The sequence below is a fragment of the Diabrotica undecimpunctata genome, chromosome 6 (genome assembly GCF_040954645.1).
Source record: "Diabrotica undecimpunctata isolate CICGRU chromosome 6, icDiaUnde3, whole genome shotgun sequence".
Lineage (NCBI taxonomy): Eukaryota > Metazoa > Arthropoda > Insecta > Coleoptera > Chrysomelidae > Diabrotica > Diabrotica undecimpunctata.
The window spans coordinates 102,912,967-102,928,391 of NC_092808.1; the positions used below are offsets into that span (position 1 = coordinate 102,912,967).

The following is a 15,425-nucleotide window of genomic DNA, read 5'->3' on the forward strand; positions in this document are numbered from 1 at the left end:
GTTTTATACCTTATCAAAAAAAAAAACAAGTCTATCCAACTGCGTCCTGCTTTTTAGTTTTTATAAGGGTGTCTTAATCAATTCCTCACAGCTAATAAGTATGCCATAGTACATATGTGCTTTTCGCTCAAACCAAAAGTTTTGACTGAAATACTTCAGAAGGTATAGCGTTTGATTCTTGACATTGGTGCACAAATCTCTGTAGAGTTGTTCTAGTATCGTTAAATTATTTAACCGCTGTTTTTAGTCCCATTCTTTTTTCTAACACACTTCACAGTTAGTATCGCCAACACCATGCCGCTTTCTTTTCATACATTCTTAATTCCATCTTCTGTCATTGCCCATAGTGTATCTGTAATAAAATACATTATTATCAAATGATCATAATATGGGCCCAGGTCCATATTGCTAACAGCAAAAGGGCTTTTATTATACTCAACACAATTTGGAAGATAGAAGAAGTAAATTCTTAGAAAGACCAGTTTGCGCTTCTCCCTGAAGAGATTCATTCCACTAGATGATAACTAGATGTCACAAATATCAATATTTTTAATATCTGGTCATCTATTCATTCTTTCAATGTACATCCTATATTATGGGACAGTTTCTACCGTATCAATACACCTCTTCTTTACGTGCCATCTCCGCGACGGAGGTTGGCAATCATCATGGTTTTTCTGATCTTAGATGCTGCCGCTCTGAATAGTTCGATTGATGTGCATCCGTATCATTCCCTTAAGTTACGCAACCATGAGATTCTTCTTCTTCCTACACTACTCTTGCCCTGGATTTTCATCAACACACAGACAACCCTAAACACTTTCAAATCTAAGACCGAAGCTCAGAAGCGCAAATTAGCGCATCTAATTGCCAAACAAAAATCACAACGTTATAACCCACTACAGTGGTTCATAACTTTTCTGATACTCCTATTTCGACCATTGCCACTCAAGCTTTAGCAAAAGGTTTCAATTACTCTGTTATCCCAAGTCACATTCCAATTGAGACAATCATCTGTCAAACTGACGAAGTCATCTCCAGTTTACCTTCCGAAGATGCTGAAATAACTAGATGAAATAACTAGACAAGAAATCGCTAGAGTTCTTAGAAACTCAAAGTCTCCCAACATTAGCCAATCCGAGAAAAAAGCCTTGAAATCCAACTCTATTCATTATTCCCGCCGATAAAGGCAATGCTACCATCATATGGCTTACCCAAAATTCATATACCCGATATTCCTCTACGTAACATTGTCAAACGTATACAACTGCCCTACACAACTATTGGCCAAGTACTTGGTCAAAACTCTACAACCTCTCGACGAAAATGCTTCATCCTTCGTCAAAAATTCTTTTCATTTCATCGAACTTCTTAAACAATACCCTATCTCACCGTTAGACATTCTAGTAAGTTTCAATATCGTTTCACCCTTTACAAACATTTCTATAGACCAAACATTCTGAAAACTAAATACAGTATCCAGAAAGACCACTTATCTATCAGTAAAAATTGTACATATGTCCAACACTTATTTAATCTTCCAAAATCAATTCTACAGACAAATAAATGGTGCCCCAATGGGTTCCCCTCTATCTCCAGTAATTGCCAATATCTTTATGGAAGATATCAATCTTCCACTCACTCTCAACCCAGAGACGCAGACCTCATCATACGAAAGCTTTTCTTCCTTACATCAAAGGTGTCACTGACAAAATTTTTAAATCAAGAGGAATAAAGACTATTTACCCCCAACAAAAACTTTCATCTCTTGTCCGATCAATCAAAGACAAAATTCCAAATGAACAACACGTTGTTTATGAAATTCCTTGTTCAAACTGCCCCCGATCCTATATAGGCCAAACAAATCGTAGAATCCAAAATAGGATTTATGAACATTCCATTTCTGTTCAATTCCGACTCAATTTCAGCTCTAGGTTCAAACACCATCTTCACACAAGTCACAAAATTGATTTTGAAAACTCCAGAACACCATATCCGCTTCGATAAATTCGATATTCAAGAATTATCCGAAAAGCCATAGAAAATGAAAAAAGGCAAAATTGTCTTTACATACATACATATATACAGTATACTCCCTCTATAACGAACACGGTTATTACGAGGTTTTGCTTATAACGAGGTACATTAGATGTACCGTGAAATTTCTATTGAACTATAACCCTCTATAGCGAGGCAAATTTGGTTATAACGAGAGAAAATAAGATCGAAAAACGTGTTTTTTTTACGTTTTTGGCCCGACCGTGGCTATAAATAAATACACTTTTTAATCGCCGTCGGTAATAAACTTCTGTTTAACCTACCGACCGATATTGTGTGGTGTAAGTGTCAGTGTAGGGGTTTGCCATTCGTATATAATAATAAGAAGGTCCTAACAAGATGTGGAAAGTGGTTTAAACGTTGTAAGAAACTTTATCCAAAGACAAAACGCAAATGAAGAACATAGCATACAACTGTTTCATATCTTTAGAAAATATGATAGATATCATGATACTGGACAATTTAAAGCAGTCAAAAATGACAGACTTCTTTCAATTGTAGAAGCAATAGTTTATGTTATCCTTGAAAATACGCTTTATACATTATGGAGTTGGAAAAAATGTACAGATTTTTTGTTTTAACGTATATCATTGACAATAAAAGTAAACAACTATTTTTTAAAAACGCCATTCAAACAATATTTAGCATCTTATATTGCTCCGAATGGCTTCACTATAGGAATTTAATGTTTAGAAAACTACATATTCATATTGTATGCACAGTATTATTGTTGTTTGATATAACGAGGTAATTAGTCTACCATTTCAGTTCTAGTTATAGAGGAAGTCTACTATATATATATATATATATATATATATATATATATATATATATATATATATATATATATATATATATATATATATATATATATATATCAGAATTTTAAAATTTTAAAATATATTCTATTTTAACGATTTCCGAACTAGAAGTCCAGTCCAAACTTCATATTGGTGGTGTATTCTCAGAAAATATAAAATTTCAAATTATTTTCAGAATCATAACAAAAACTTAACAGAAGTTTTAATGAAATAAAGATTGTTTAACATTAATATGTGAGGTGTATATCTGATATAATACATTAAACAGGTTAATTCAAAAACTTAACATCATATTGTTATCATGTTTGGTATTATTTATTTACACCTGACACAATCACTGAATTTCTGCCTTTCCCATATTTCTTTTCTCTTTTTTGGATAACTTCTTGGATCGTTTTTCAATGTGTTTTTGTAGTTTATTTGATTTCTTTAGTTCCTCATATTTTTCTATTAGATTCTCCAATTTTTCAACAGCTGAAAATAATAAAAAATCTGATAAACGTACCGTATGACAAGTTTTATAAAACAACAAAATAACTTTTATATATTAAATAGTTAAGTTATTTAAAATTAAATAATAAATATTTTACTAGATTACGCATAACATAAAACGGCTGAAATGAAAAAATCCTCCAGCTATCAAACGCACAATATAGGAAGAGAAACACTATTTGGGAGAATGGTCAACTATACATGCAGTTAATTGTGTAGTGCAGTAGATAAGATCTACTGATTTATCATTGAAATGGAGAACTTATTATATATAATATTGTAAACAACATCCACCTTGGCACCTAGTACAAAGTCTACTTGAATATTAATACACAAGAAAAGCTATTGAGACGATAAATGAAATAGAATGTACTTTGTATTTCAATAATAGGTACCAAAAATTGCAACTATAACGACACACTCACCTGCTTACTAGTTTTGCAAATTTAGAATGCTACAGTATGACCCACTGAATAGTATTTTTACTCTCAATAAACGAAACGCAATTATCAAGATTCTAAGTTTATTTCTGAGAAAAATTTAAATCTCTTGAAAGTCAAATAATCGAGAAGTCTATTTAATAACGGAATTAATCAATGTCCTGAATGTGTTTGAACAGTAAAATAAAGACACAACAGATAAATCAACAGCTGAATCAGCAGATTGCTGCAACAAAACAACAAAGCAAATACTTTTTTATAGCGTCAATAAAAGACTAAAAATTCCGTCAAAGGAAGAACTGGAATAAATAGTAAACGTTTAACTTCTTTTTTTCATAGTAGTTTTTTTCTGGAATCGATTGTATAATTTTAACTTCGCTCGAAAAGATATACACAAAGATACCTGTAAATCACCAGACAGACTTACAGTAAATCTGATAGAAGTGAGCACCAGAAATGGAGCAAATGCAGATTCTGATCACTACTGGGTCAAAAGTAGGGTAATGGCCACAATATTAAACATTTAAAAAAGTAAATGGGTTCCAAACATAAATGATACAATGTAGAAGGACTCAAAAATACAAAGAAAAATAGAGAACATAAACAAAATATAAACATCAAACTAGAAAAAAGACTAATACATGAAAACATAAATGAAGAGTGTGAAGGGTGTAGAAATATCATGAAAGAAGCAGCTGAAGAATTCTAGGCATGGAAGGTAAACAAAGAAGAACGAGAAGGAATGACTATTTTGACAAAGAATATCAGATTATAACACAAAGAAAACCAGAGCATATTAACTGATGCAACAGGGGCACAGAACCCAATAACCAGAGGAGGAATATAAATAACTACATAAGGAAGAAAATAAAATCCATCGCAGAAAGAAGAAAGAAAATATGAACAAAGAACTTCAATAACTACAAGATCTTAAAAAGCTAATAGAGACGAGAATATATTACTAGAAACAAAGGCAAAAAAGAATTTAAACAAAAGGAGTGAAGAGATAAGGAGGGTAATATATTGACAGAACAGCAAGAAAAACTAAGAAGATGGAATTTCTGAATGCTATCGAAAATGTTTATATTATACTGATATATTAGATGTTCGTTTGTAATACTCCATTTAACGTTTTTTATAAAAATATTTTTTTTATTGTGCTCATAATATGCAATACGCTAAATAAAAAATAAATTCTCTGCTACTGACACGCTTCTTGGTAAAACTCATAGGGACAGCTAAATTATATGATAACTTTTGTAGAATTGTAATTCATTTAGTAGTTTAAAAAGAAATCATTTATTTTTTTCAACATAAAATTACAAATAACTCGAAAAGGAAGTATTTTTCGAAAAATTTCCATGATAGAAAAAGTATTTACTTCGATGAGATACATATAAAAAAATTTACTCAAAGCGATTCGGGAAATTGTTTTATTGTTATAAGTTATTATATGTTAATAACAATTTCGGGTCCCCTTGGAAAAAAATACATTTGAACCTGAAAAAATATATAAAATCGAATAAAAAAGATGTGTAAAAAAAGAAAAAAAGTGCAGAAGATATGCAAAAAAAATCAGTATATTCCTTTTCCAAGCATCTTTTTAGGGAAAAGCTGCTCCCCTAATGTCTTTGCCTCCTTTATACTAAAACTTTATAACAAATCTGATATAAATCTTATTTGCAGTGAGTATTTGTTTTTCAGTGAGTGGTTCGATGATGAGTGCGAGAACATTACAAGAACAAAGAACAAATAAACTGATGCACCAAAGAAGAACCCGAGACAAAGAACAAAAATATAAAGATCTCAGAAGAGAAGAGTAGTACATCCATCGGAGAAAAAAGCGAACTTATGAAAATAGAATATTGGAAGAACTTGAGGCATTAAAAAAGGAAAATCAAACAAGAAAATTCTATAAAAATCTAAATAATGCAAGAAAACAATTTAAACCAAGGATCGGACTATGTAAGGATAAGGAGGAGCATATACTCAATACAAAAGAAGGAGTATTGAAAAGGTGGGTGGAACACTATAAAGAACTACTTACTATCGAAGTAGAAGATCCAAATCAACCACCCCCAGGAGCAAGCAACAATACACCATTGGAGCCTCCATCAATTCAAGAAGTACGGGATGCAATAAAACACCTAAAAAATAATAAATCTCCAGGAAGTGATGGTATACCCGCGGAACTCATTAAATGTGGAGGTGCTATTGTGACTAATCATATATATATATAAAATCATACTGAGAGCCTGGAATGAGAGACAACTCCCGGAAGAGTGGTGTATTGGGATCGTTTGCCCGCTACACAAAAAGAGTGATCAATTGGAATGTAGCAACTATAGGGAAATAACTCTCCTTAATACAGCATAAAAAATATTTTCGAGTATTTTATATGGTCGCCTGAGTGCATATTCAGAGGAGCTTCTTGGCGAATATCAAAGTGGTTTTAGACCTGGTCGATTAACAACAGACCAGATCTTTGTGCTAAGGCAAATACTGGAAAAAACCAATGAATTCAATATCGACACATACCATCTTTTCGTCGATTTTAAATCAGCCTATGATAGTGTCTTAAGAAATAAATTGTATGAAGCCATGGACGAATTCCACATCCCCGATAAACTGATAAGGTTAAGGCTACAGTGCGTAAAGTTGTTTGCAAAGTCGAAATACAGGGCGAACAATCACAGACATTTGAAACGCATGTTGGGCTGCGACAGGAAGATGCGCTGGCGTGTCTCCTTTTCAACATAGCTCTGGAAAAGGCGATCAGGGATGCCAAATAGACAATAGTTGCCCGGACAACACGCAAGCTAGAAGAAATGTATACCACCTTGTCAAATGCCTCAAAAAATATGGGCCTGCAAGTAAATGACGAGAAAACTAAGATAATGGCAGCAACACCCAACAACAGAGCCAGAAACATCGGCCACCAATTCACGGTTGATAACTCTAGCTTTGAAGTGGTGGACAAATTCACATACTTAGACTCCCTGATCACCAAGGAGAACGTCATGACAAAAGAAATCAAGCAAAGAATAGTCCTAGCAAACAAATGCCATTTTGGACTGAGTAGACATATGGGAAGCAGAAACTTAAGCCAAAAAACAAAAATAACCATATACAAAACCCTTATACAATCAGTGTTGACATATGGATCGGAGACATGGATCATTTCCAAGGCAGATGAAAACCTCCTGCTTATATTTGAGGGAAGGATCCTGAGAAGAATATTCGGTGGCATCTGTGAAAATGGTGTTTGGAGAAGGAGGTACAAATACGAGATATATCACAGATATTCTTCTTCTTCTTAGCCTTCTGTCGTTCATGTTTGGACATAGGCCTCTCCCAACTCCTTCCATCGTTCTCTATCCTGAGCAACATATTTCCAATTTGTTCCGGCTATTCTTTTAATGTCATCAACCCATCTCATCTGTGGTCTTCCTCTTGGTCGTTTACTTTCGTAAGGTCTCCAATGTTGTATTGTAGTATTCCAACGTTGGTCTTTTTGTCTAGCAGTGTGGCCCGCGAAGCTCCATTTAAGTTTGGCAATTTTTGTTGCTATGTCCTCGACTTTTGTTTTGGATCTTACCCAGTCGTTTCTCTTTTTATCTGACAGTCGTATACCTAACATTGCTCTTTCCATTGTTCTTTCTGTTGTGGCTAGTTTATTCATGTTTGCCTTGGTTAGGGTCCAGGTTTGACATCCATATGTCATGATAGGAAGGATGGATTGGTTGAACACTTTGCTCCTCAAGTATTGGGGTATTTTGCGGTTCTTAAGTATCCAACTAAGTTTTCCAAATCCTGCCCATATCACAGATATAAACATATATTTGGTGGTAAAGACGTAGTATCTCTTATAAAAATAGGAAGACTAAGATGGGCAGGACATCTGGCAAGATCACAACCGAACAACCCTCCTAGAAGAATCCTTATCTCACAACCTGTGGGAAGTAGAAGTAGGGGTAGACCAAAACTCAGATGGAGGGATGGTGTAGATGGAGATAGTAGAAAAATAGGCGCAGCAAACTGGCAACAGTTGGCAATGGATAGAACTGACTGGCGTAATAGAGTTGGGAAGGTCGAGGCTCTTTTATAGGTCTGTAGCACCAATGATGATGATGATTTGTTTTTCAGTGATGAAAATTAATATTCTGTGACATAAAAAACCTTTTAACTCTTTGGAATTTATTTTTGAAAAGAGCGGAAAAGATTTTTCCACTTTATTATGAGTGACAAAACCGTATATATTTTTGCCTCTCGTTTCCAAGATTTTTGGTGCTACACAAAGAAATTCCTGAAAATACAACCCAAAAAATCTCAGAGTACCTATTTTCTTATTAAGTATTCTTCTTATTAGATTATTTATCAAATTAGCTTTCATGCTAGCCACATACTCTTGTACTTTTTTTAAAAACCATAATAGGTTTATCAACAACTGCTTCTCGTTGTTAAGCGAATTTTAACAACATTGAGTGTATGATTTCACGAGTATTCAAAATTTTTCGATTCACTTTATACTGTTGATCCATTTTTAAATTAAATAAACAATTGCAAGATTCATAATCCCTATTATTAAAAATTGAGTTTTTATACAAAACTTATCAACGTCGCGTTGTGAATAGCTACTACAATGAAGCTATCCAAATAAACAGTTGTGCAGTTCTCGATCAACTTAGCGATCTGTACTGTAATTTGAAATCTGCTAGTGCGCACAGTATTTTTATGTCTATTGTTATTCTGATTCTGTGCTCTAAGTTGCTGTTGACTTTATTTTACTATTTCAAACTCATAAATAACTGCATTTTTTTCTCCCAATAATCACGATTTTCCAACAAATGTCTACAGTCCATCTAACTTACTTACCGTTGCACGTCATTATCATTAACAGAGATCGAAGTTGACATAGTTGCCAAAGTATAAAAAAATCCTGGATCCATTTTAAATCAAATAGGTCACATAATTATTGCAAAAGTGGATTATACAACAATACAAATTAATATTTAATGTAAATAAATGGAAACAAAACAAGAGTTAAAAAATAATCTTGTTAAAAACAATTTGAGCCGCTTGTACGCGTCGTATAAAGGTGTAAAATGGAATACATAGATATTTATTTTATTTTATGTAAAATGTAAAATAAAAAGTGTACACGCAACTGTCAAATATGTGTTACCAATTTATGCCAAAATATCACCTTCGTTCGATTACAGTTACAGTGTGTTCCGAACAAATGTTCTTCATAAAAACGCTTTATAATGCATTTATTCAAATTAAATGGAACATATTATTGTGAATTTCTTTAAGTTAACATTAATATAAATCTTTAAATATTATTTCTACGCGTCTAAATATGTTTAATGGCTGTAATGCCAGTGTACTCGGCAAAGTGATTCTAAAAAAGAACACACCTACCGCCTAAATATTTAGTGTTGGTATCATGTGATCTCACGGGCTATGGCGCGGATGACGTGCAACGGTAAGTAAATTAGATGAAGTATAGAAGACAAGGTTATGGTTAGAGAGATACTTTAAATTGAAAATCCTAAGAAATTTATTGGGAAATTACCAAAGTGGTTTTTGGAAAATTACCAAATGAGGATTTCTACTCAAAATACTAAATTAACCATTAAAGTGATTCGAGATTAAAATTTAACAAAAATAATAGAAAAATCCAAACAAATTTGTTATAACTATGATGTAGTTTATCTAAAGTTATCAAAACAGAATCTACTCTCCCACTTAATTCGACAGACTATTTCAAATTTTGGCACGATTAGATTCAAACTTCTAATTTTTGTATACATTCAATGGAAAAAATTGTCAAATGACTATGTAGACCAAATAAATTGTTACTGATATTGTATTGGCTGATAAGGTCTACTGATATTTTAAAATATGATTTTTTGTTCATATTCGAATATGACATCAATACGTTTAAAATCGCTTTGATAACTAATGGTTAATAATATATGAAATAAAAATATGCTTTTTCCTTACATTTCTTCTTGAACTGTGGCTTTTCACCTCGTTTATACTGTTCCTTTATTTCACTTGATCTTTGAAGTTTCTTTAATTCCTCTTTTTCTTTCCTATTCTGTTCCCTCAGTTGATTATTCTAAAATAAAAGCAAAGTTAGTATATTTTTATAAGAAATAACCATGACTTATTTATTGTACTTGTTGTGGAGTTATATTACTAGATATGAGTTATATCACTAGAGACAGTTTGAGTAGTTATCAACAACTGATTAAAATCATTCATACCCTATATAAAATACAACATAAAAATATCAAGGTTGTACCAAGGAAAGTAGGAAATTATAAGCATGACAATCTTTACTATTGTAAGTGGTGTAAATATCCTATTTGGGAGACCTTCTGTTCAATTAAATCATTAAACAAATAAACTACCTGCATATTTATGCCTTATTGAGAAAATTCATTTTTATCATAATCCAACAAAGCTCTTAACCCTTTCGATACTGTTGCCGTAAAAGTACGATTTTCATTTGCAGCTTTGATGAGCGAGCGACGTACTATTACGCAAATTAATCTCCATCGTTCAGATTCTGTCACCGTACATTTTTAAGTATTTACATCTTTGAAGAGCTATAATCGTAATAGTACGTTCTACATTGTCCATCTTGCTTACTAGTATCGTTCATGTACGTTACGATCCACAAATACACCATACTGATGCCGTACATACGCGGCAGCACATCACCCACCCTAGCGCCGTACTTTCTGAATACCGTTTTTTGAAGTTTTACGAAAACAAATTCCACTACTTCGATAAAACGAATATAAACAAACTTCCGACAAACGATTCAACCACTTCAATATAAAGAATGTAAACTACTGAGTGGCCGTCTCGAGCGCGAAGTACAAAATTTTCCCGGCGCCGTATATGAGCAACGCGCAACCGATACTTGGCCCGTAGCGAAAGGGTTAAGCTAATCCACATTATCCAAAATACAGTATTGCACAAAATAAACAGTACTGAAACTAAAACATAGATGTCTCTTTGTGCGCGCTGTTATATTCAAATTAACTAGTATAGACCTGTCAAGTAATGCTTAAACAATTAATTATTAAGGCCTAATTGTTAAAATGGTATTAAGTACAGAGGACAAAGCGTTTCTTGTGGAGCATTATTTTCGCTCATATGGAATCGGCCGACGTAATAGTGCAAGTATGCAATACGTGTGTGATCAATTCACACAACGGTGTAATAAACGTTCTCCAAGTAATGCTGTAATTTTGAAGGTTGTTAAAAAGTTTAGAAATACAGGTAATGTATTGTGCCAACGAAAAGGAAACTCAAGGCGTTCCAGGACAATAACAACAACGATGACCATGAACATGTTTTTGAGCGAATCTTGGAAAATCCGAAAGTCAGCCAGACAAGAACAGCGTTGCATCTTGGCTTAAAACAAACTTCCTTGCAAAGAATCCTGAAGAAGCTGGGTGTATTTTCGAATGTGAATCAGGAACATCAACAATTACATCCCAGGGATTATCACAGTAGAGTGGAATATTGTGCCAGAATTACGGCGTTACAGTATGAAAATCCTGAATTTTTAAAAAATGTATGGTTTTCAGACGAAGCACATTTTTATTTGTCAGGCCATGTAAATCGTCACACAAATCGATTTCTGGGCTTTACCAGACCAGATGAAGTTCAAGAAGTTCCTTTACATAGCACAAAAGTAAGTGTCTGGTGTGCAGTTTTGGGACACAGAATCTTTGGTCCAATTTTGTCATGCACATAATTTGACATTTCGAGACCAATTTTTCCAGCAGGATGGGGCAACTTGCTATACTGCTGTTGCAGTTCGTCAATTTCTTTAAGGACATTTTCCAAACAAATTAATTTCAAGATTTACTGACTTCCCCTATCCTGCACATTCTTCAGACTTAACATCTCCAGACGCATACATTTGGGGCATGGCCAAAAATGCCGTTTTTAAACGGGCACCACAAACCATCAATAAGTTAAAGGATGCCATAAGAGCCTTCTTCGCGAACTTGAAACAACCTTTATTCCATAACATTACGAGAAATCTGGAATATCAGTATGAAGTCTGTCTTGAGAGAGGAGGGGTTCATTTAGAACATATTATAAAGTGTCAATAATATGTATTTTTAAAACAATAGTACTGTTTATTTTGGGCTATACTGTATTAATAAACATAAACCTAATAAGTAAATGATATCCATAAGAAATAAACACAAATACTTAACATAACTTATTAACTAGGGCACATAGACTGAACCAGTGACTGGTCAGTACTGATTAACATTAGGCTTGCTCTATTCACTGTATTTTTAAGAAAGTGGATGAATTAAACATTTTTTATCATCTCACAATAGGATCCTGCACTGTCTGTATCTAATGTTACGATAGATAATGACGCCTCATATGACTCAAAACTGTAAACATATTTATTACTAATATCTTTTCTATTCTAGTTATTTCGGCGCTCAGTTGAAAGACCTGTCTACCTGAATTCTGATGAGTCACCCGCGATTTGAAATTTCCAGAAGCAGGCCGAATAAAACTAGTATGAGCGACCTTCTGGGCTCTTCGATGGAGAATCGCGGCAATTCCGTTACTAACGAAATTTTATATTTAAAGAGGAATTTTGTTGTAAACAGAACAGTTAGTTTTTAAACATCGCGTCGAGTTTTTAAAATGTAACGCACGTAGATAAATTATATAATTATTAAGTGTAAGATAAATTGGTCCAAATAAAGACTTTAAATAAACTTATAAGTGTTATAAGTGTAGAACCTTTAACAATAAATAAAAACAATAAATTAGAATAATAAAAACATTACACTAAGCACTGACTCCAGAAGAACATTATACAGTATAAATATTAAGGTTTCTTGTTAGCATATTATTTATATAAAAAAATGCAATTCATGGAGGAGTTTGTATTTTTTTCAAACAAAATATTAAATTAAAGCAGTAGTGATGCGAATTACAAGGTGTTGCTTCCAGATAACACTCACTGCATCTGCTACTCAATTCCTATCTTCACCTCCAAGATAGGCGAAAAAGAAGGGCAAGAGGAAATTAAATTTTAAATGGTTCATTGTATGTATCCCAACTGTCATTTTCCAGACAATCCACAATATAACTGTCATTATCTTCCCACAAATGTATTATTAATTCATCTACAATTAAATCTAGAACTGGCTCATTTTCCACAAAATAATACTCAATAGAAGTAGCTTGTAGGCAATATTTTTTCCACTCTTCTTGGGAAAATTTGGAGAAAAATTCATCACAATATTAATCAACATTTATCTGTCACAAATGGTATTAAAGCAGCCCACACTAATTCAATTGGATTTAAGTCTGGATAGTAGAGTGGTAGTTTTAACACACAGTGATTCATATTCTGATTTATCTCATATGTTTTATATCTGTTTGTCAGGTGCTGCTGCATCTGCTGTTTTAACCATTCCTTCATTTGTTCTTATCTATGCCCCATAGTGGGAAAGTTTTTAACTTGGACCTTGTGATATTGTGTATTGTCTATAACCAATACACTAGGGGATGGTATGTTAGGAATCAGTTTTTCATGAATAAATTTTTAATAATTTATTATACTTCATTTAGTTATGATAATCTCCCAGCCTAGTCCCAAGTTTAAATGTTAAACATGCATTTTTTATTAAACTCATTTTGCTGCCTGTGTGAACAATAATCAGGCTCTGCATTTTGGACACTGGTTTGTGCAAACCTTCAGTGGTAATTACATTTTTATCTTCTTTATGTAATAAGTGAACTGTTTTTTAATTTAACATGTCCATTATAAATAAGTATTTAAAATTGCTTATTTTTATTACATTTGTATTTGACACCAGTCACTTTAATTTGAGTCATTTAAATTATTTATTTGTTTATCAACTTATTTGTGTGAATAAAGATATTTCTTTCTTTTCTATTGTCTCTCCAGTATTTGTCATGGGAATGAGAAGAATGAATATAAGTTTTATCCATGCACATTATATTAAAGTCAAGTTAATTACAATAACAGCTCTTTCAACAAAGGTAAAAGAAAAAACAATTTTTTTTGCTGCAGATTGTACAAGCATCTCACTATCAATGATCACAAAATAAGAACAATGAAATTTTGTTGCTGTTCACTGTGTATCAGAGGTGCATCAAAAAGACCAAGTCTCATGTTATATTTGACAAGTAATATGCAAGATTTTTATATTAAATATAAGAATACAATCGAGTTTTCTTGTTTGACCTATATGAGTATTATTAAACTTAATAATATTGTATTTAATACAATTAGTATTATTAGATTGTTGTTGTTATTGTAGTTATTATTGTAATTCAAATGTAGTGATAGCAATCACAGATATTATATGTCTTACATAAAATAAATAAATGAGTTATAAAAATTACAGTTTTATCGAAAAGGTACTCAATAAATGTACGTTTTATCATTACATTTTCAAAGGTACTAATCTAAACAAAATATAACAATTATTATAATTATCATAAAGAATAATGTAGAATTATGAATAATATATTTGTATGCTAATTATATAAAATCATGATTTTTTCGAAAAACTAAGATATGATTTTGATTTTGATCAGAATTGATTAATAAGAAAACATTGATTTTTAATATTATGTGACACATTTTTCAGGTGGTTTTCATATGGTATTAATTTTTTTTATACACTATCATGTATGAGCAGCTAACATTATATCACTAGTTACATAAGTATTTTAAAGAACATTCAATACAACTGCATGAGTAACTGACTGTAATCTGTGAGTGTCTTGATTTTGGTTTGGGACTCTCTTTCACATTTAGCCTCTAAACCAAAATCTTTCTGAAGTGTGTCATATTTGAATATATTTTTTTGTACTAACTATATATCTTTATGATAGCCTATGGCATGGTAAAGTTATAAATATTTATAGTATAAAACAAACTCATACTTACTGTTCTTTGTAACAAATTCTTTATGATCTTTTTTCTATTAACATCAGTACATGACTTTAATTCCTCTTCCAATTGTTCTTTTTCCTTTGCGCGTATGTCATTAACGAAGTCATAATTGGCTTTAAAAATTTTTTCCTCATATTGCCCACATAAGGGATCAAACCTGGGATCTCTTGGAATGTGTTTTTTAGGAGCTTTTACCACGTTATCAGTTTCAAGTCTTAAATTTTGCGGCCTTATTTTAGAACTCACTTCTCTAGGCCTATTTTTATTAGCTCTCTTTAATGCTTTAGACTTTTTTGTAACACTACTACCATAAATTGTTTTATTGTATGTCTTCGATCCAACCTGTTCTTTTAATTTCAGAAGTTCTTCAAAACTAAGATTAGCTATTTTTTCTCTAATTTTAATTCTTTCTTCGTTTTCCATGGTACTTTATTATGTGTAAATTATATTTACATTTAAAAGCATGCTTTATTGTTTATATTTTGTGACGTTTAGTCACTTGTCAATTAATAACGTAACTGATACTGATATTCGTTTATCAAATCCACCTCTATTATAGAGATGGCTTATGTAATTCTTGAATTCGTTTTTTACTGACTACGAAGCTGATCAAGG

At 32.3% G+C, this 15,425-nt stretch overlaps 1 protein-coding gene across 1 annotated transcript; it reads right to left on the reverse strand.

The window, feature by feature from the left end:
- Positions 1-3,064: 3,064 nt before the first annotated feature.
- On the reverse strand, positions 3,065-15,321 carry LOC140443666 (ribosomal RNA processing protein 36 homolog). The gene is made up of 3 exons (XM_072535040.1): positions 14,805-15,321; positions 9,821-9,938; positions 3,065-3,353 (listed from the first exon to the last, which is right to left on the reverse strand). The coding sequence occupies exons 1-3, from the start codon at positions 15,231-15,233 to the stop codon at positions 3,214-3,216; spliced, it is 687 nt and encodes a 228-aa protein (XP_072391141.1). The 5' UTR covers positions 15,234-15,321; the 3' UTR covers positions 3,065-3,213.
- Between the last annotated feature and the right edge of the window lie 104 nt (positions 15,322-15,425).